Source organism: Amphiprion ocellaris, chromosome 5, assembly GCF_022539595.1.
Source record: "Amphiprion ocellaris isolate individual 3 ecotype Okinawa chromosome 5, ASM2253959v1, whole genome shotgun sequence".
Lineage (NCBI taxonomy): Eukaryota > Metazoa > Chordata > Actinopteri > Pomacentridae > Amphiprion > Amphiprion ocellaris.
In genome coordinates this window covers 38,970,842-38,991,229 of record NC_072770.1, presented here as the reverse complement: position 1 = coordinate 38,991,229, position 20,388 = coordinate 38,970,842, and the positions used below count along the sequence as shown (strand labels likewise).

General features: G+C 36.7%; 2 protein-coding genes across 3 annotated transcripts; one reads left to right on the top strand and one right to left on the bottom strand.

Annotated features, from left to right (window-relative positions):
• Window positions 1–527: 527 nt before the first annotated feature.
• On the top strand, window positions 528–11,219 carry map1lc3a (microtubule-associated protein 1 light chain 3 alpha). Its single transcript, XM_023270798.3, has 4 exons — window positions 528–703; window positions 2,721–2,776; window positions 5,709–5,815; window positions 9,214–11,219. The coding sequence occupies exons 1-4, from the start codon at window positions 664–666 to the stop codon at window positions 9,374–9,376; spliced, it is 366 nt and encodes a 121-aa protein (XP_023126566.1). The 5' UTR covers window positions 528–663; the 3' UTR covers window positions 9,377–11,219.
• Window positions 11,220–11,704: 485 nt separating this feature from the next.
• On the bottom strand, window positions 11,705–19,359 carry eif6 (eukaryotic translation initiation factor 6). 2 transcript variants are annotated; one of them, XM_023270793.3, is made up of 7 exons: window positions 19,258–19,359; window positions 18,751–18,887; window positions 16,166–16,251; window positions 15,547–15,722; window positions 14,002–14,178; window positions 12,680–12,864; window positions 11,705–12,057 (listed from the first exon to the last, which is right to left on the bottom strand). In XM_023270793.3, the coding sequence occupies exons 2-7, from the start codon at window positions 18,855–18,857 to the stop codon at window positions 12,048–12,050; spliced, it is 741 nt and encodes a 246-aa protein (XP_023126561.1). In that variant the 5' UTR covers window positions 18,858–18,887; window positions 19,258–19,359; the 3' UTR covers window positions 11,705–12,047. The 2 variants fall into 2 exon arrangements, with proteins under 2 accessions (XP_023126561.1, XP_035804327.1); XM_035948434.2 differs by having other exon boundaries at window positions 18,751–18,918; window positions 19,258–19,353.
• Window positions 19,360–20,388: the final 1,029 nt, after the last annotated feature.

Here is a 20,388-nt window from a genome sequence, read left to right as displayed (position 1 = left end):
GTAGAAGCTCCAGAATGTTATAATAAATTGATGCTACTACTACTACTGTTATTATTATTATTATTAATAATAATAATAATAATAATAATAATAATAATAATAATAATAATAATAATAATAATAATAATAATAAAGTTGGTTTTGATAACTTTTGCAGCAGGTAGAAGCTCCAGAATGTTATAATAAATTAATAATATTAATGATGCTACTACTACTACTAGTACTACTAGTACTACTAGTACTATTATTATTATTATTATTATTATTATTATTATTATTAATAATAATAATAATAATAATGATGATGATGATGATGATGATGATGATGATGATGATGATGATGATGATGATGATGATGATGATGATGATGATGATGATAATAATAATAATAATAATAATAATAATAATAATAATAGTACCCTCCGGTGTAATAATTCATTAATAACGGTCTTATAAATAAAGTCGGTCAAAAAAAAAAAGCTGTACGTCCCCTTTAAGAGCGGCCAGTGACGTCAGCGCCTGGTTTACTGGCTTTGTTTAGCGGCTCGAGCTTCAGACCGACCGGAGACACCGAGGCTCCTTCAGCACCGACAACACCGAGACTACCGGAGCTCCGAGCCGCTTATCACCGGGCCGTCGCCGAGCTACGACCCCCACACAGGCATGCCGTCCGACAGACCCTTCAAACAGCGGAGGACATTCGGTAAGAAGGCGGCAGAGCTGGCGGTTAGCCGGCCCGTTAGCCACCTAGCTTAGTCCGAATGTTGACAGTAGCGCAGCTATTGTGTTGTTGTTGTTGTTGTTCTTGTTGTGGCTGATAACAGCAGGGTTAAACTCACATCTACAGCAACAGAAAGAAGCAGAAACCCCCTCAGGACGTCCGGCTAACAGATTATATGTTTACGGTGCTAATTAAAGCTAATAAACAGCATATTACGTGTGTCTAAGTGGACGTTTAAAGGCCTCCAGCGGCTCATCAGGGCCTCAGATCAGCTGTTAGCGTCCAGTGTTTGCTTTAAGGACAACAACATGTGCTGACACATTATCCAGTACACGTGTTCTGTGATTTATGGTGTAATTTGAAGCCCTGAACTGGGGGAAGGAGGAGCCCAGTCCGACCATTGCATAATCCAGCCTTACTGAGAAATAAACTGTGAATAAGCAGCAGCAAAACACCGAAAATACACCTCGACAAGCATCTAGCCCTCCTATATACACCTGGACAAGCATCTAACCCTCCTATATACACCTGGACAAGCATCTAGCCCTCCTATATACACCTGGACAAGCATCTAGCCCTCCTATATACACCTGGACAAGCATCTAACCCTCAGACACAAAATGACAGAAACCAGAAAAAAAACAACAAAAACGAGACAAAATGACAGAAATGAGACACAAAACGGCAAAAACAAGACAAAACAAAAAAAATGACACAAAATGACAAAAACGAGACAACGACAAAAACAAGGCCCAAAATGACAGAAATGAGACACAAAATGATATAAACAAGGCCCAAAATGACAGAAAAATGGACAAATGACAAGCAGAACACGAATAAAAGGCCTCCAGCAGCAGTAAACACACATTTATTTGGTTTAATTAGCAGACCGATGTTCCTCCTACACGTATTAAATGTGTTATTATTATTATTATTATTATATGTATTAAATGCATTATATTAGTGCAGGATCAGGACACAGGATGTCCCCGTTCGGCTCCTGGTCTCCGGTATAATATTACCTCCTGACAGCAGAAAACGAAGCTGGTTCTGGATTTAGTATTTGGTTTTAACGAGGTGGATAGAGTAGAAATGGGTGGGACGTTAATAGAAACACTATTCATGATTATATCAGGTATTTACTTGATTGTTCTAATTTCCTCCAAATAAAGCGAAATGACCGTTTAAGTTCAGTTTGTCGCTGTGAAGCAGCACGGTACCAAATGTAAACAGAACATTTGTGTATTAAAGTTAAACTGGAAACTAGAACATGACAATAATAGATATAAAACATGACATTATTTTAGTTAGTAGTTCAGCTCCACAAGAAATCAAATTCAAAGTCCTCTAAGTGAAAAACCGAATATTGTTTTTGTCGTTTTTTTTGTCTGAATTCTGTCATTTTGATGACAAATGACAAAAAAGTGAAACAAAAGCCAGACAAAAAGAGACCTAAACAACAAAAATAAGACAAAATATTACAAAAATGAGACACAAAATGACACGAAACAAAAAAAGAGGCAAAAAGTTAGGCAAAAAAGTTACAAAGTGCCAAGAAAATGGACACAAATGAGACAAAATATGACAAAAAAAATGTACAGGAAAAACTCAAGTGAGACAAAAAGAAAACATAAAATGACAAAAGAACAAAGAACAATCTAGTATTTTAATTTATGATCAAAACAAATTGTCATGGTCTAGAAATTATTTTGTATTTTAAATTAAATAGTTTGTTGATTAAGTAATCTTTTTAGGCAGAAAATAGAAATAGTTTCTGTGTTTAGCTTCTAACATGTGAGGACTTGGAGCTTTTCTTTGGATTTTGTAACAAAACAAGACATTTTAAGACAAAAGAATTATAGGAAAAATGGAAAATAAGTGCAGTTTGGATACATTTGGTGGCATTAGAGAGGAAATTACAGCTTTTTAAGGGTTAAAAACAAGTGTGTTTTTGATTAAAGGCTGTTGCTGACTGTTTTTTTTGTTCTTTCGTCCACAGCTGACCGATGCAAAGAGGTCCAGCAGATCCGTGAGCAGCACCCCAACAAGATCCCAGTAAGCTGCTTTTCAGCTCTAATCATATTTATCTGTTCTGTAAAACAATGATGTCTGGAGCATCATGTATGTTCTGGCATGTAGAAGTACATATATGTGTATTTAAATTGTGTTACCCATCAAAAATAATTACTATGAAATCCACAGAATACATAAAAAGTCTGTATTTGAACAATCTGCCAACAGAGTGTCTGCTCAGTGGTGTTTGTCATGAAATTAACATTAGCTTTAGCATTGTTTTTAATCCATAGCTGAAAGGAACTAAGTGTTTTTATGTTTTTATGAACCCCACATCAATCAGATCACCAAAACTGCCTATTTCCATCTCCGCAACATCGCCCGTCTCCGCCCCTTCCTCTCCTTCTCAGCCGCTGAAACCCTCATTCATGCCTTCGTCACTTCCCGCCTTGACTACTGCAATAGCATTCTCTTCGGCTCCACCTCCAAAGTCCTCAATAAACTTCAACTCATTCAAAACTCTGCTGCCCGACTCCTCACCCGAACCCGTTCTCATGACCATATCACCCCCGTCCTGCAGAACCTCCACTGGCTCCCCATTTCACACCGCATCCAGTACAAACTGCTTCTCCTCACCTTCAAGTCCATCCATAATCTTGCCCCCTCTTACCTTACCGATTTGCTCCTCCCCTACACCCCCCCCAGGAATCTCCGTTCCTCCCACACAAACCTCCTTTCCATCCCGCACAGGACCAGCCGGCGACATTGGGGGGACAGAGCCTTCGCCATCGCCGCCCCCACACTCTGGAACTCACTCCCCCATGCCCTCCGTGACTGCACCAACCTCACCACATTTAAATCCCTTTTAAAGACTCACCTTTTTAGATCTGCTTTCCTTAAGTGATTCTGTATTTTATCTTGAACTTGTTTTACTATCTACTGATTTTAATTAACAGTTTTGTTTTATCTTATTGTATTCTATGTACAGCGTCTTTGAGTTTTTGGAAAAGCGCTTTACAAATAAAATTTATTATTATTATTATTATTATTATTATTATTATTATTATTATTATTATTATTATTATGTTTCCCATCATTACAAGTCAGTATGTGATTTGAAAGGAGGTTTGATGACGACATCACATGAAATTCAAGTCGAAGATGAGATCCCAGTTACAGAGACCTGCTGCGTTAGCCACCTTTAGCTAGAGGTTAGCCATTATGTAGCTGTACTTCATGTAATTATTGATGTAACGGTCCAAATAACCAAAATATCACGTCATCAAAACGTATTTTTGTCATTTACAGATAGCATATAGCTTTAGTTTTAGCCAAAGCTAGTTGCGGCTAACTCCACAGCTAGGCTTCACTTGACTTTAGATGTGTGGCTAACTATTCTAGCTTAGAAAAAGCTAGCTGCCCTTAGCAGGAGAGCTCTGTTTATTGTTTTTAATTCTTTAAATTAACCAACTAAATAACCAAAATGTGTACAGAAATAGGTACCTAAACTTAGCTTAAGTTTTAGCTAAGATGAGCTGCTACTTAGCCATCTGCCTATGACTTCAGCTATGTAGTTTGCTGTCCTTCTGTTACTTTACCTATGTAGCTAGCTGTCTTTCTATGACTTTAGCTGTTTAGTTAGCTGTTTTTCCATTACTTTAGCTATGTAGCTAGCTGTCTTTCTATGACTTCAGCTGTTTAGCTGTTTTTCCATTACTTTAGCTATGTAGCTAGCTGTCTTTCTGTGACTTCAGCTGTTTAGTTAGCTGTTTTTCCATTACTTTAGCTATGTAGCTAGCCGTCTTTCTATGACTTCAGCTGTTTAGTTAGCTGTTTTTCCATTACTTTAGCTATGTAGCTAGCTGTCTTTCTATGACTTCAGCTGTTTAGTTAGCTGTTTTTCCATTACTTTAGCTATGTAGCTAGCTGTCTTTCTGTGACTTTAGCTGTGTAATTAGCTGCCTTCCTATTACTTTAGCTATGTAGCTAGCTGTCTTTCTATGACTTCAGCTGTGTAGTTAGCCATTTTTCTATTACTTTAGCTCAGTAGTTAGCCTTCTTTCTGTGATTTTAGCTGTACAAATAGCTTTTTCTGCAACAGTTAGCTTCTTTTGTATGATTTTAGTGTAGTTAGCTATCTTTCTTCCATCTTTAGCTTCATAGTTAGCCATCTGTGATTACAGCTGTGTAGGTAGCCGTCCATCTATGACTTTAGCTATGTAGTTAGCCCTCTTTCTGTGATTTCAGCTGTACAAATAGCATTTATGTGACAGTTAGCTTCTTTCTATGATATTAGTGTAGTTTGCTGTCTTTTATTTTTAGCTGTGTAGTTAGCATTTTTCTATGACTTTAGCTGTGTAGATAGCTGTCTTTCTATGACTTTAGCTATGTAGTTAGCTGTTTTTCTATGACTTTAGCTATGTAGTTAGCCGTTTTTCTATCATTTTAGCTGTGTTGTTAGCCATTTTCTCTAACTTTAGCTCTGTAGTTCGATGTTTTTCTATGACTTTACCTATGTAGTTTGCCTTTTCTGGGTTTTTCTTAGTTTTGTAGTTAGCTGTCTTTTATGACTTTAGCTGTGTAGTTAGCTCTTTCAGTGACTTTAGCCTTGCATTTAGCATCTTTCTGTGGTTTTGTGTTGCTAGCTGTTTTTCTGTGACTTTAGCTGTACAATTAGCTCTTTCTATGTCTTTAGCTTTGTAGTTGGCCTTTTCCTATGGCTTTATTTGTGTTGTTAGCCCTATTTTTTAGACTTGAACCATGTAATCAGCCGTCTGTCCATAAGTCTAGCCGTGTAGTTAAATATCTATGATCCTGTTCTGTAGTTATTTGATTATCTCTAAACTTACATATTTTCATCCCATAATATTTGTCTCTATGTAAAACTAATTATAGACAGTCACATAGAGGTTCTAAATGATTTTTCTCTGAATATATTCACTAACCGACAGTTTGTTGTGTTTTCCATCTGCAGGTGATCATTGAGAGGTATAAGGGAGAGAAGCAGCTTCCTGTTTTGGACAAGACCAAGTTCCTGGTTCCTGATCATGTCAACATGAGCGAGCTGGTGAAGATCATCAGGTAAACACGGAACCGTCGACTGATGCATGTTTGGTATGTGGACGTACACGTGGAGCTGTCAGTTAGCGTGACATGCTGCTGTTTACATACATGAACAGGTTTCTGCTGAGTTTGTTTACAGTCCTCAGAGCTGCTTCCAAACCAAAGAGATGAGGAACGAAGTCTCCCAAAATAATAGTCCAGTAAATTAGGATTTTACCGTCCAGCAGAGCAGAAATCTAATAAACCGTAATTTATTGTTGATTATTATCAGCCGTAAATGCTGAAGAGGCAGAAATACAAAAGGCACCTCTTTTTTGGAAGATGTAAATCAGTCATAAAAGTTAATTTGCTGCGGATCCGTCGCACCTCGGTGGATTTACCGACAGTCAGCAGGTCGGAGATTCATTTCAAGAAGCTCAGATTAACGTCAAGCCAAAAGTTAAGGCTGCTGTTGGAAAACGAAAGACGAGACGAGGAGGTGAAATCTGAGAAAGTAGAAGCTGAAAATGAGAGCGGAGCTGATGATGATAAACTTCAGATTCACATCCTGAAGTTTGCATTTATTCCGTTTAGACGTCTTTAAAAACTAAATAAAAAGATGTGAAGCTCCCTGACATTAAGATGCATCCAAATGAAATATAACTACAGTTCTTACTTTAGTTAAATCCATACGTACAAAACACTATATTGTGGTATTAAATGGAGGTGAAACAATCATTCATAACAATTTTCTTTATCAATTTCCAAACAGCAAATGTTTGATGGTTCCAGCTTTTTAAATGCAAGTTTTTTTCTTTATGAAAATTTTTGACTTTTTATGAAGCACAAAAAACTCTGGAAAATATAAAGCTTTAAAAAAGCTAGCTACCAATAGTGGGAGAGCTGTGTTTATTATTTGTAATTATTTAGATTAGTCAACTAAACAAGCAAAATGTGTAGAGGCTTCTTCAGTTCTGGTGGTGGTTGATCATCAAGCACCACCAGAACTGAAGAAGCCTCTTGGATGAGAGGTGAAACGTCTTCAAGGAACTTTCTTTAAGTCCAGTTGGATTGATTTAAACAACTTTGGATAAGTTTTTTTCATTATTTATGAAAATCTTAGATATTTTATGGAACAAAACCAGCTCTGGGAAAATGTAAATAGCATGTTTAGATCGTTTTCTAGATTAGTAAGAGCAAGATCTGGATCAATAATGAAAATCAGTTTCAGTTCTTGCATTGAATAAAAGTACAAGTTAATCTGGGGAGAGTTTAAATTAAACTTTCTTTTTGTCGCACCAGTAAAATAATTAAAGATAAATGCACACGTTAAGTAAAAATGGCGAAAACCAATTTATAAAAGCAAATATATTAAAAATAATTGAAAAATAGATAAAGACAAATTGGGAAATAGTATGTTAGGCAGACAAACACATGAATACAGTAAAAATAAATGATTAAATGTGATAAATAAAAGGCCATAAAACTTTCTGATTAAAAGTTTGAAATGTGTTTGACAGCAATAAACTCATTAAAAAGTTGTAGTTGAGCAACTAAAAGACTCAAAGACCTGAGCGAGCGTCCTGCTTCTGAGAAATAAAGCTGAGTCATTCATCAGTTTATTGATTTAGCAGCTATAACCCAGGGCTGAATGCATGGAAATATTCCTGAAATATGGCCCAGTGCATTATTTTAGCTGTAGGAGCTGCAGTTGTTAGATTTAACAGGCAAAATATATCATAAAATAATATCATAAATGAAGCACTGTGCAAAAAACACATCATTTGGTTGTTTTAGTAGGAAAGAAATGTTAAAAAATATATAAATTTCCACTAAAATCATGACTTATGTTACCTAATCAAAAGAAAATCAGCTGAATTTCTGTAAATCTGTGACTTTCTGTTGGTTTCTACTGTTGTAAACTGAACATTTGAGGGTTTTAGACTGTTAGTTGAACAAAATCAGACATTTAAAGAAGTTATTTTTGACTCATGCAGATTTTAACGGGCAGTTTTTACTCTAATTTAGACAAAACTATTGAAATTAATAGTAGATTCAATACAGAAACTGAAAGACAGACCTTTGTAACTTCTAAATCTGATTTATATTTTAGATTCGGTTAATCAAAACAAAGATTTCTAGTTTACTGGTGGGAGAATTTAATCCGTTGCTTGTTTCTGTCTGAGCCTTTTAAACCAATCAGTAAAAGTAGAATAAATTAAATGCCTTCATTTATATTTCAGTTCTATGATGCTGTTATGTTAGATGTCTTCAGTCAAGCTTTAGTTCCTGAACATGAGAAGTTCTAGTAGATTTAAAGGACAACAGCTGTTTATTCTCACTGATTTTAAAAACATTCTCCCTTTTTTAAATTGTTTTCTCCAGTAAACCTGCATCCATCACGGTGAACTTTAAATCTGATGATGCAGCAACTGGAAGCTTTAAATAACTCAACAGAAAGCAACAGTTTGAGGTCCTGCAGGTTAAATTCAGATGTTAAACTCTCACCTGTTGGCTGAAGTTCCTCCTTCTTGGAGCTCGAAAGCTGAAAAAATGCTTTAAAAATGTTCCTCCAACAAAATCTGTCAGTTTCTGCTCAAAATGTCCCAAAAACTGATTAAAGCAACATTCCTGAACATGAAGCTTCCATCTGCAGCCACACCTGAGATTTTTAGAGGACTAATCACCTGCTGCTGCTCCCTCATTGGTCACAACCTCCAGATGGGAACTAGTTGGTTTTTCTCATCTTAAATAGTTGAACCTGGAATATTTTGGGACTTTTGGACGTCTGAAGGCATCAAGTTGTTGATCCAACCTGACAACTAATAATGGAAGAAAATAACCGACAATAATTCTCTTCAAGTCCTATTTTTGTTTCTGTCCACGTTAATAATAACGGTGTGACGATGAATTAAAACGTTGTCCTCGTGGACTGAAAAATAGAAACCTTAAGATCTTCTCTTGTCTCTATGATCCTCAGGAGGCTGTAGTATGACATTAATCAGCCTTTCTGTGTATTTTAATCAGTTAAAGTGTTATTTTATGTCATTTTAGTGGAATTTTAATCCATAATATCTACGTTTCACAACACTTTAGGGTCTGATCATCGATAGTGAAACTTGTCAGCTTGTTTTTTTTATCACCAATCACGATGTTTTTGCTGCTCTTTAAACGGAATTTAACTCTAAATGTCTCCGCTGTGAATAAATGAACTTAAAATAACATTAAGGTGTTTTCAGGGTGGATGTCTTCAGTCATGTTATTGATCCTGGAGTTTTTTCTGAAACGGATAAATGACAAAATGATGAAGAAAGTTAGACCAGAAAGCTTAGATGTTAACAGCCGCACTAACTCCTCTTCTTCTGTTTCTTCCTCATCTGCCTCTTCTTCTTCTTCTCTTTCTCCTCCTCCTTCTATCCTTCCTCGTCCTCCTCCAGACGTCGGCTGCAGCTGAACCCCACCCAGGCCTTCTTCCTGCTGGTCAACCAGCACAGCATGGTGTCTGTCTCCACGTCCATCTCTGAGATCTACGAGCAGGAGAGGGACGAGGACGGCTTCCTCTACATGGTCTACGCCTCTCAGGAGACCTTCGGCTGCTAGGAGGTCTGATGGAGGTCTGGTCCAGGTCTGATCCTCCTCCCTATGGTCAGTCAGTCCCATTAAAGCCTGAGGAGCTGTTTCATTTCCTGAGGTCTCATTTAGAACCAGCCGGTGGAGTTTAGAAGATGTCTTCTAGAGAAGCTGAACTTTAAAGGCTCAGACTCCGTCCTCCTCCGTCTGGAAGCTCCATCCTCATTTTTTTAACTCACGTTGTTTTTAAATCCTACTTTAGTTTGTAGCTCTGCGTTTGTTTTCATCACACGTTTACCGTCAGCCCGAAGCTACCAAGCAGCGGACTGTCTCCATGGTTACCGCAGGCTCAACGGTTACCGTCAGATTCCACGGTTACCGTCTGGTACCACGGTTACCGCCGAGTCAGCGGTTACCGTTGGGCTCCACGGTTACCGTCCGGCTCCATGGTAACCGTTGTTTTCCACGGTTACCGTTGTTCTCCATGGTTATCGTCCGGCTCCATGGTAACCGTTGTTTTCCACGGTTACCGTTGTTCTCCACGGTTACTGTCGGCGGTGACCTTCCGTGTGCAATATTTCCTCACCTCCCTGTAAAGATACCGTCAGCTCTCACTCACACAAGGGAACTAGCATTAGCATTAGCATTAGCCACCATCTGTTAAAGAGCACAACAGCATCACGACTCACCATTTAGAGCGACCAATCAGGTGGAAGCATGAAGGATTCACTCCCATCCAGCCTAAAGGTGAAGCCCTTTTCAGACACCAGATCCGAACGTTTCTGCTCCATCAGTGAGTTAAAGTTTCACGTTATTTTACATGACATCTGCAGCACAGGAAGTGGTTTATAGAACAGAATAACTAAATCTGCTGCAAGAGATCAAACTAAACTCTCAGCCGTCTGAGGGAAGAAAAGTTTGACTAGAAGTTCAAAAATGATCCATCCTGTCTCCATGATGAGGAAAACACACAGCAACAAACTGTTTGGTTTAATTTAGAGGAAATGTTTAGGAATATTTCCTCTGAGTTAATTAGGATCCATAAAAGGGACAGCTGCTTTAATTTAGAGGAAAGCCTCCTAAACATCTGGAAACAACCATCATTGAGACTGTCATTATTGGTGATACTCCGACCTGTTAAATTCTGTTTTCATCGCAGTAAAGTTAGATTTTTAAAACATTTCAGTTTCTGATCAATACTTCAAACTGCTTCTTTTCCTTTTTCTGCCGTTTTTGAATCAGTTTCGGTGCTAAAATGTGGAAAATTAATTCCGCAAATCGCCTCACAGGCATCAAAGTCCCGTCAATTGTTTGCAACTTTAACAGAAAGATGAAGTGTCTGAAAAGAGTTTTACTGGTTGGGATCATTTAATCTTGTGTTTAATCCCCCGTTTTTCCTCCTGAGCTGGAAGGTTATAATAATAAATATTAATAATAAATCCAGTAAGAAAAGCTTGTCAAACACTACAGTAGCGTAGAATAAACCGTATTTAATGTAGGAATGAATGAGCTTCTTTTGCACATGAATTTATCTGAATATTAAAGAGTTTTTTTTAGGATTTTCTTGTTTTTTATCTGCTCCTGTCATCCGTCTGCCTTTTCTTTAACTTCACTTTAAAGACAGAAAAAAGCTCCTGATGCATGTTTTTCCTTCTTTTTTTTTTTTATATACATGTACTTTGATTTGACTTTGGATATGATTTGTTTTTAATTTTTAGATGTTTTTTTCCCAAACCAAAAACTGAAGATAAATGTAAACAGTGTGCGTATCAGCGATCATATAATCAGCTGTTCTTATTTAGAGTGTAAATAGACGCTGCAGCAGACTCAAAGCATTTGCCAAGAAATAAAAGTGTTGCCTTTAAAAGACTCACTTCTTTTTCTCATGTTGTCGTGTTTTTCTTAGATTTTAGGATGTTTATGGTTAATTTGACCAATTATGTTTATTTTATGACTATTTTCAACACAATAAATCCTCAGAATATAATTTATTTCTGTTAAACACCATTAGAAACCTGGAAAAGCAGCATTTTCATACTCAAGCTGGAGTTAAATCACAGAGAGGGAATAAACGGGTTTAAAAGCTGATTTTTGGACATTTATGGCACCATAAAGTTAACTTTTTGACTGTTTTCCAACATTTTAGGATAAAAAAAACTATTCCTCTTAATATCAATAATTAATCATTAAATAAAACCAGAAACCTGAAAAAGCAGCATTTTCATCATGAAACTGGAGTTAAACTGGAGTCAGAGGGAATAAACAGTTTAAAATGTGATTTTTAGATCTTTATGTGTTAATTTATTGTCTCTCCTGCTGAACTCTGCTCTGAATCGTGAACAAACGGAAGCAAACGGGTAAAAAGAGGCCGACTCACTTTATTTTACAGACAGAATAAACAGAGTTTCTCATCCGTTCGTCTTGTTTAACTTCCTGATCTGCAGAAACGAGACAAACCAAAAGCTGGAATCAGGTTTGTTGGTTTTCTGCTGATTTCAGACCAAGAAACGTTTCAGAAACGTTGAACTGATGCTGACGGTTGGACAGGAAGGAGGCAGAACAACAGAAAGACGTGGAAAGCTTCTTCTTCTTCTGGACCTGCTTCTGGTTTCGGTGCTCAGGACAAACTGAGGATGATGAAGAAGATGAAGAAACCAGGTCCTGTTGACTTCATGATCACAGAAACGAACGCTGGAGGTTTTTACGCCATGCTGGACACAAGAGAGTGGAACAGGAAGTTAGACCCACGTTTAAGTTAAAGAGAGCAGAACAGGAAGTTAGAACCACGTTTAACCTGATGGTATTCATGAAATAAACAGCTTCGATCGACCTTTCACGGTCAGAAAGTTCCAGGATTAGTCCATTATTTTAGGCAGCAGGAGGAACAAACCACCTGGAATCAGTGGGTTCTAAAGGTTCTATAAAGCTTCTACCTGTCTATCAGAGAGTTCTAAAGGTTCTACTTGTCTATCAGAGAGTTCTAAAGGTTCTACCTGTCTATCAGTGGGTTCTAAAGGTTCTACCTGTCTATCAGAGAGTTCTAAAGGTTCTACCTGTCTATCAGACAGTTCTAAAGGTTCTACCTGTCTATCAGTGGGTTCTAAAGGTTCTACCTGTCTATCAGTGGGTTCTACCTGTCTATCAGAGAGTTCTAAAGGTTCTACCTGTCTATCAGAGAGTTCTAAAGGTTCTACCTGTCTATCAGTGGGTTCTAAAGGTTCTACTTGTCTATCAGTGGGTTCTAAAGGTTCTACCTGTCTATCAGAGAGTTCTAAAGGTTCTACCTGTCTATCAGTGAGTTCTAAAGGTTCTCCAGGTGTATTGGTGTTTTACCTGTCTATCAGAGAGTCCCTCATGCTGGTGGCGATGGCTGAAGGTTGGGTCGAGTCACTGAGTCTGAAGACGTTCTCAATGACCGACAGCTCGGTGCTCGTCGTGTCCAAACCACAGAACGCACACCAGTCGTTGACCACCATCCCTGCAGCGATCACCTCACTGCCCCGGTTCACCGTACCCGCCTGGACGTAAATAAAATAGAGTTTAGAACCCATCAGGTTCTCTGTACCCGCCTGGACGTAAATACAATAGAGTTTAGAACCCATCAGGTTCTCTGTAACCGCCTGGACGTAAATAAAATAGAGTTTAGAACCCATCAGGTTCTCTGTACCCGCCTGGACGTAAATACAATAGAGTTTAGAACCCATCAGGTTCTCTGTAACCGCCTGGACGTAAATAAAATAGAGTTTAGAACCCAACAGGTTCTCTGTACCCGCCTGGACGTAAATAAAATAGAGTTTAGAACCCAACAGGTTCTCTGTACCCGCCTGGACGTAAATACAATAGAGTTTAGAACCCAACAGGTTCTCTGTACCCCCTGGACGTAAATAAAACTAAGTTTAGAACCCATCTAGGTTCTCTGTAACCGCCTGGACGTAAATAAAATAGAGTTTTAGAACCCAACAGGTTCTCTGTAACCCGCCTGGACGTAAATACATTAGAGTTTAGAACCCAACAGGTTTCTCTGTACCGCGCCTGGACGGTAAATAAAATAGAGTTTAGAACCCAACAGGTTCTCTGTACCCGCCTGGACGTAAATACAATAGAGTTTAGAACCCAACAGGTTCTCTGTACCCGCCTGGACGTAAATAAAATAGAGTTTAGAACCCAACAGGTTCTCTGTACCCGCCTGGACGTAAATAAAATAGAGTTTAGAACCCATCAGGTTCTCTGTACCCGCCTGGACGTAAATAAAACACTAAAACTATGTGAACCTCCATTACTTCCAGCAGCAGATGACAGTGAAAACATTTCAGGAACATCAGCAGAAAAATCAGAAACATACAGAAGTTCTACTTCATTCCAAACTCCTCTAGATGGAAACATGATTTTCTTCAGGAGTAAAACACTGACAAAGTTTTGTTGTCAGTCAAAAATACATGATGTTTAGTAAAAAGATAATTCCTTAAATGTGAACATTTTGGCTCTAAAACAAAGGAACCATTAGGAGCTGTGGTTCTATTCTGTGCTTTTACTGGAGAACCTGAACTAGAATCAGTTTGACTCCTCTGGTTTAAACCAACACTTCCAGCTCTGACATGGAGTTAACTCCGTTCTCCTCTCAGATATAAAGTTAACGTCCTGAAGACTCGACTCACCACCAGAGGGACCTGCAGCAGCGACGAAAGCTCGTCCTGATCTTCTATGGACGTCTTGGGATGAACCAACCCTCCCTGGTTGCTGAAGGCGCAGTAGGAACCCACCAGGACCTGCTCAGCCACCGTCTGACGGAAAACCTCCACCTTCAGGGTGTCGGCCAGGATCTCCTCCGTCTCCTGATGGACGCAGAGTTAACGCTGTTGTTACACTGTAAAAACTCTAAATCCTACCAAGTCTGTTTGTCTTATTTTTAGTCAAAATGTCTCATCCCACTTGATTTAAGATAAATTCACTTAACAAGAGACATTTCAACAGATGGAGGGACTTGTTTTAAGACAACGCATCTGAAATATCTTGTTAAGTCAAACTATCTGGAAATTACCTTGTTTTGAGTTGTATTTTACAAGAAAACTCAAAATAAGTTTAATCCTCGTGTCGTCCTGTGGGTCAAATTAACTCATTTTAAAGTTTGAAAATGTGGAAAAATATGTATTTTCACAGTGAAACTTCTGATGTCCACATTTTCAACATTTTTGGGAAACAAAACAACAAAAACATGAGACAAATGACAAAAGAACAACACAAAACATGACAAAAATGAGACAAAAAAATGACAAAAGCCACAAAAATTGACAAAAAACAAGCAAAACAAAAAAGAAACAAAATGACAAAAACATGAGAGAAATGACAAAAGTCAGACAAAAAAACAACACAAATGAGACACAAAATGACAAAAATCAGACAAACGACACAATACAAAACAAAAAAGAGACATTTTGAACATTTTTGGTGGGGAAAAAAGAAAAAAATGTTTCTTTAAGAACTGGATTTTGGTTGATTTTTATGTGAATGTTCTTAAAGAAAATATCAGAAGTTTTACTGATATATATGGAATCACTTTAGATATTTTTAGGATTTTTTTGGAATATTTTTAATCATTTAAAAAATATATATTTACAAGAATTTTCTTGCCAAATTTGGGTGATTTTTTAAAAATAAAATTTTTAAGGGAAACTTTTAAGGAATTATTGAAATTTTCTTCCTGAAGGTTTTGCAAATTTTCAGAAATTTGGGGAATTTTTTTGCTGAATTTTTGGATTTTTTTTCAGACAAGGAAACAATATTTTTGGTGCCTGTAAATGTGGACAACAGGAGGGTTAATACATCTCAAATTATGAGGTTACATGAAAGTAAAAAATCAGTTTTTGAGTGAAAAACTGCTTTTTTTTTTTTTTTTTAGCATATTTGGCTTATTTTAAGACACCTAAGCTTGCCAATCCTGGTAAAATAGAGCTTAAAATAAGTTTCCCAGCTAATTTTAAGATCTCAGTATTCTAAATATCACATTGTATTTCTAGAAATCTTACCAAGTCTTTTTTCATTTGTTCTATTTCGATTTTTTCACTTATTTCAAGGTGAAAGTTCCTTGAAATAAGTTTTTTTTCTCCTTGATTTGAGAGGAGCATTTTTTTGCAGTGCTTCAGTAGAACTTAGACGAGGCAGTACGTCTGGTTTAGAGGTTAAATGAAGAGTTAGTTTCTCACCCTGTCCAGGTCTGGGTGAACTAGAGCCACGTAGTCGTTGCAGGCGATGACGTTACCGAGAGCCGACAGTCGCTCCTCCACCCTCTGCATCCTCACCGAGTCCGGGAGGCTGTTTCTGATGTGCTGCAGCTCCTGATCTGTGGTGCTGTTGGGAACCAGGAGGCCGTGACGGTTCCCTGAACGCACCACAAACACACCACAAGACACTTTAGTCAAACAGACCAATCACATGGACGTAAAACACCCGGAGCGTCCAACATTCGGCCGCCAGACCGTCCAACCCGACACAAAGTGGAAGAAAAGTTTTAATTTATCAGAGATTTCAAAGAGAGTCAGTTTAGTGTCATAGAGGAGGAAAGAAACCAGAAAATATTCACATTTAAGAAGCTGCAGTCAGAGAAACTAGACTGTTTTTATACCTAAAAAATAGGAAAAATATCCTGCAGGTTTCAGGGTTCAGATGTTTAACCTGTGCTGTGTTGATTGTGAAATAATTTAATAAACAAAGAGATGCAAAATAATGACAGGTACAAAATTAACAAAAACAACCTAAAAACAACAACAAAGAGACCCAGAAGGACCAGAGAGAAGCTCTGAGTTCTGATGAAGGTTGACTCACCGACACACATCCGGCCGATGATGCGACATCCTGCTATGGAGGCGTGAACCACCGGGACGGTTTCTGATAATTCTCCTTCAAACACGCTGCAGACAAGAAAAACTAAAGTTTAGAATCCGTTTAACACTTCACCAGCACCTCAGGATCTCTAAAAAGCAGCTCGACACTCGTCTTTATCAGATCAGTGAACTCTGGATTCACTGGTTTTTATCGCCTCGTCTTTTATCTTTTATAGTGAAGCCATAAACGTGAACTTTACTTCACTACTTCTGCTGAGAAAAGGAATAAAACCTAAACATGAGGGTTTATTTATAGAGGAGTGAACCAGGAAGTGATGTAGGACAGAGGCCAAATAATCAATTTATAAGGCACGTATTCAAGGTAAGTTTTCAGTCATTTTTAAACATTTTCACTTCATTCTGAACAAATTTAAGTAATTTTGAACAATTTTAGTGATGTTTTAAACAAATTTTTATCATTTTAGATCATTTCTGGACACATTTTCTGCAATTCTGGATCATTTCGAAGTCATTAGGCAAATTTTGAGTCATTTTGGATGATTTTTAAAGCATCTTGGACAAATTTATTGTCAGTCATTCTGGGTCATTTTTAATCATTTGAGAGAAATTCCAACTGATTTTGGATCATTTTCCAGTCATTTTAGATTCATTTCAGGTCATTCTGAGCTAATATTCGTCGTTTTAGATCATTAATGGAAAATTTTCTGTAATTCTGGATCATTTTCAAGTCATTTTGGATCCTTTTGGATCATTTCTGAAGCATCTTGGACAATAAAGGTTGGAAGCAGAGTAGTCTGATCCACTTTCTGTAGTTTGGAGAAAAATGTGTTCAAAGTTTAGTGTTTTCCAGAAAGTTCTAACATTCCACTGTAAGGCTGTATCTGAGTTGTGGGTTCCACCACTCTGACACTAAGATCTAGACCAGAAAATACTACAAGATTTAAATTTGACTTATTCAAGGCAAATTCTTCCCAAACCTTCATATTTTGGTGGTTGAGTTTAGTTTGTACACAAATAAAACAAACAGAAAGAGTGAAACGGTTCTAATTCTACAGAAATATTTTTCTTTGAATGACTATTGAATTATTTAACATTTTTAGACTAAGTTTGTCATATTACATGTGATTTATATCATTTTTTGCTTTTACACAGCTCTTAACTGCATTAAACTGTCGTGTTTTCACCTCAGATTTATGTCTCAGATTAATACTAAAAACAGCATTAATGTGTTTAATTCAGTCACTGTTTACTTACAACAATCCTGCACGTTTTATAAGAATCACACCGATAAACATGAACTCATTTTTTATTTAATTTTAAATTTGTATTTCTGTGGCGGTCTTTATCCTTCGTGTCTATAGTTTAGTTCAATTTTATTTCATATTTATGCATTTTAAATGCATTTCCAGAGCTCTTAAATGCTCCTGAATCAGTGACATTCATTCACTTGTACATCATTTACACATTAAATTTGCTTGCTTTCTCAGATTTTGTCCCACTGACACCTTTTTTAACGTAACAAAAATGTATTAAGTGCATTAGTAAGGCTGTTAATTGACTGAAGGTGAGTTTATTTGGTCTAAAAAAAAATCAGAAAATGCAGAAAAAATGTCAGTCAAACACCAGAGACGACAAATCTGTCCAAAGATCTTCAGTTTACCATCACAGAGGAGGAAAAAAAAAATGAAAATATTCACATTTAAGAAGCTGAAATCACAGAAACTCGGCTGTTTTTTATTCTTAACAGATCACAATGGTGGTTATGTAACAGCAGATAACGAATGAATGAAAGAGGTTAATTCAGGGCAGAGTTCAGGGTTAGAGGAGGTCAGAATGAGGAAATAAACGTCACAAACACACAGAAAACATGAAATTATACAGAAAAACTGCAGTTTTTAGGGCAGTTTACAGTAAAATGTGTAGCCTAGAGGGACACTAACAACAAGAGAACAGACTTCAGCACTGAATCTAGTTGTTGTTCCGCTGACAATCCTTCATCTTACATAAAGTCGCCGGTTGCATCTGGATGACATCAGACTCTGGTTAGCATCAGAAGCTAACTTAGCTCTGCTCAGTTTATATCTACAGCTGCTTTTATCTGGGTTATTATGTCAAAACACACAACTTTCTGTCTGTGACTACAGAAAACTTATGTCTTTATGAATTTCTGATGTTATTTTTAACTAAATAATTGTAACAAAAGCAGTGAGACAAAAAAATGATGATTTTAGACACTTATATGAGCTATATTTAGAGACTAAATCGTGATTAAAACCATTTACAGATGGCTTTTATAGATGAAATGAAGCAACCATTCTACAGCTATAATCATGTTATTTGGACGCATTAATAACATTTGAGTCACATTATAGGAGCTGAAAACATTTTTTCCAAATGAAAACCTGAATATGAGCTGAATTAGTTTTTAAAGTCCATTTTAACACCTGGTTTGGGCACAGAGGAGGTAAATTAAAGCAGATGCAGGAGGGTAGCTGCTCCTGATGGTTTTTGGGCTCAACATTGCTTCTAAACCACACAGTTTGATGCTAACAGGTAAAATCTCACCTGTAGAAATTCTCCGAGCCGCCGATGGCCACTAGACAGTAGGCGTTGGTGAGTTTGGAGAAGCAGCCGATCTCATTATTCTTCTCAAACGAAGCTCTCACGGCCATGACGAGGAAGACGAAGCTTTAAATCTGATCCTGGAACAGAGACGAAGCTTTAAATTTGATCCTGGAAAAGAGACGCAGCTTTAAATCTGATCCTGAGGCAAAGACGAAGCTTTAAATCTGATCCTGGGACAAAGACGAAGCTTTAAATCTGATCCTGGGACAAAGACGAAGCTTTAAATCTGATCCTGGGACAGAGACGAAGCTTTAAATCGGACTGTTTTGCTGCTAGCCCACCGGCTAACCATTCAGCTAACTAGTTTTACAAGTTTCTCTCTTAGCTTCCAGACAGGAAACACGTCAAATTCACTCATTTTATAAATCAACGAACATCTGCTGACTTTCTACGCAGTGGTTCCTGTTTAATTTATCCTGAATGTTCAATAAAAACCGGTGAAATTACCTGAAATTGACTCGAGGCCTCCAAACATGCGAGTGAGCGACCTACCCACTCCTTCCACACGTGCTTACTTCCGCAGATGAGGGTCAACGTGGTGACGTCAGACGCACGACACGGAACGTGAACACATTTTATTTCGTTTTTTTCTCGTTTGTGTCGTTTTCTTTTAATAAATTAGTTATCTGAATGTTTCTATTTGTTCTTTTGTCAGTAAATTAAAAACGTTATTTTACTTCAACCTACAAATTATCACATCGACATTTAAGGCAACTTTTGTGTTGCTGAGTCGTTTGTTTTGTGAAGTAACTTTTTTATATTTTACTGGTTTTACTAAATTCAGGGTGACATATTTCATCTATTAACGTCTCATTTCAAGGTTTGTTTCTCATCTACTCGTAAAACAATGGTTTTTAACACACAGAATTATCAAAACTCTGATTATTAACAAACAGAATTCTAAGAAATATTATGATTAACAATAACCTGGATATTAATGCAAAACGATAATAAAAATCTGTATATTAATACACGAAAATACAGAAAATCTGGATATTAACAGGAAGACGTATAAATAATCTGTATATTAATACACAAAAGTATCAGAAATCTTGATAAAACTGCACACCATTAAGTTAAAAATTAGTATATTAATACAAAAAAATCTAGATATTAATACACAAAAGTATTTTAAAAATCATTATTTTTTAAAATTAAATTTGCACACAAATATGACAAACAGAGTAAATAAACTTTTGCTGTTGTATTTTAAATAATTATTTTCTGTGGCCCTGATTAAGTTATATTGAATTTTATTTATTTATTTATTATTTGATTATATTATTAGATATTTGAAATTTAACTTGTGTTTATTTCTAAAATATATTTATCAATATTAAACTAAACTTTTATGGTGCCGAGTCAAAAAAACCTTGTGTATTTCTTGTGTTTAGATACTTTATTTTAATAATTATTAATATAATAACTGTAAAAATATCAAAAACAATTTAATAATAATGTAATAATAATCTAATAATAATTTATTAAAAAAGTAATGTTTAAAGAATTATTGTTACTTATTATTCTTATGAATGAATTTATTTTAATTCAGTTATATAATTTTATAATTTTTAGATA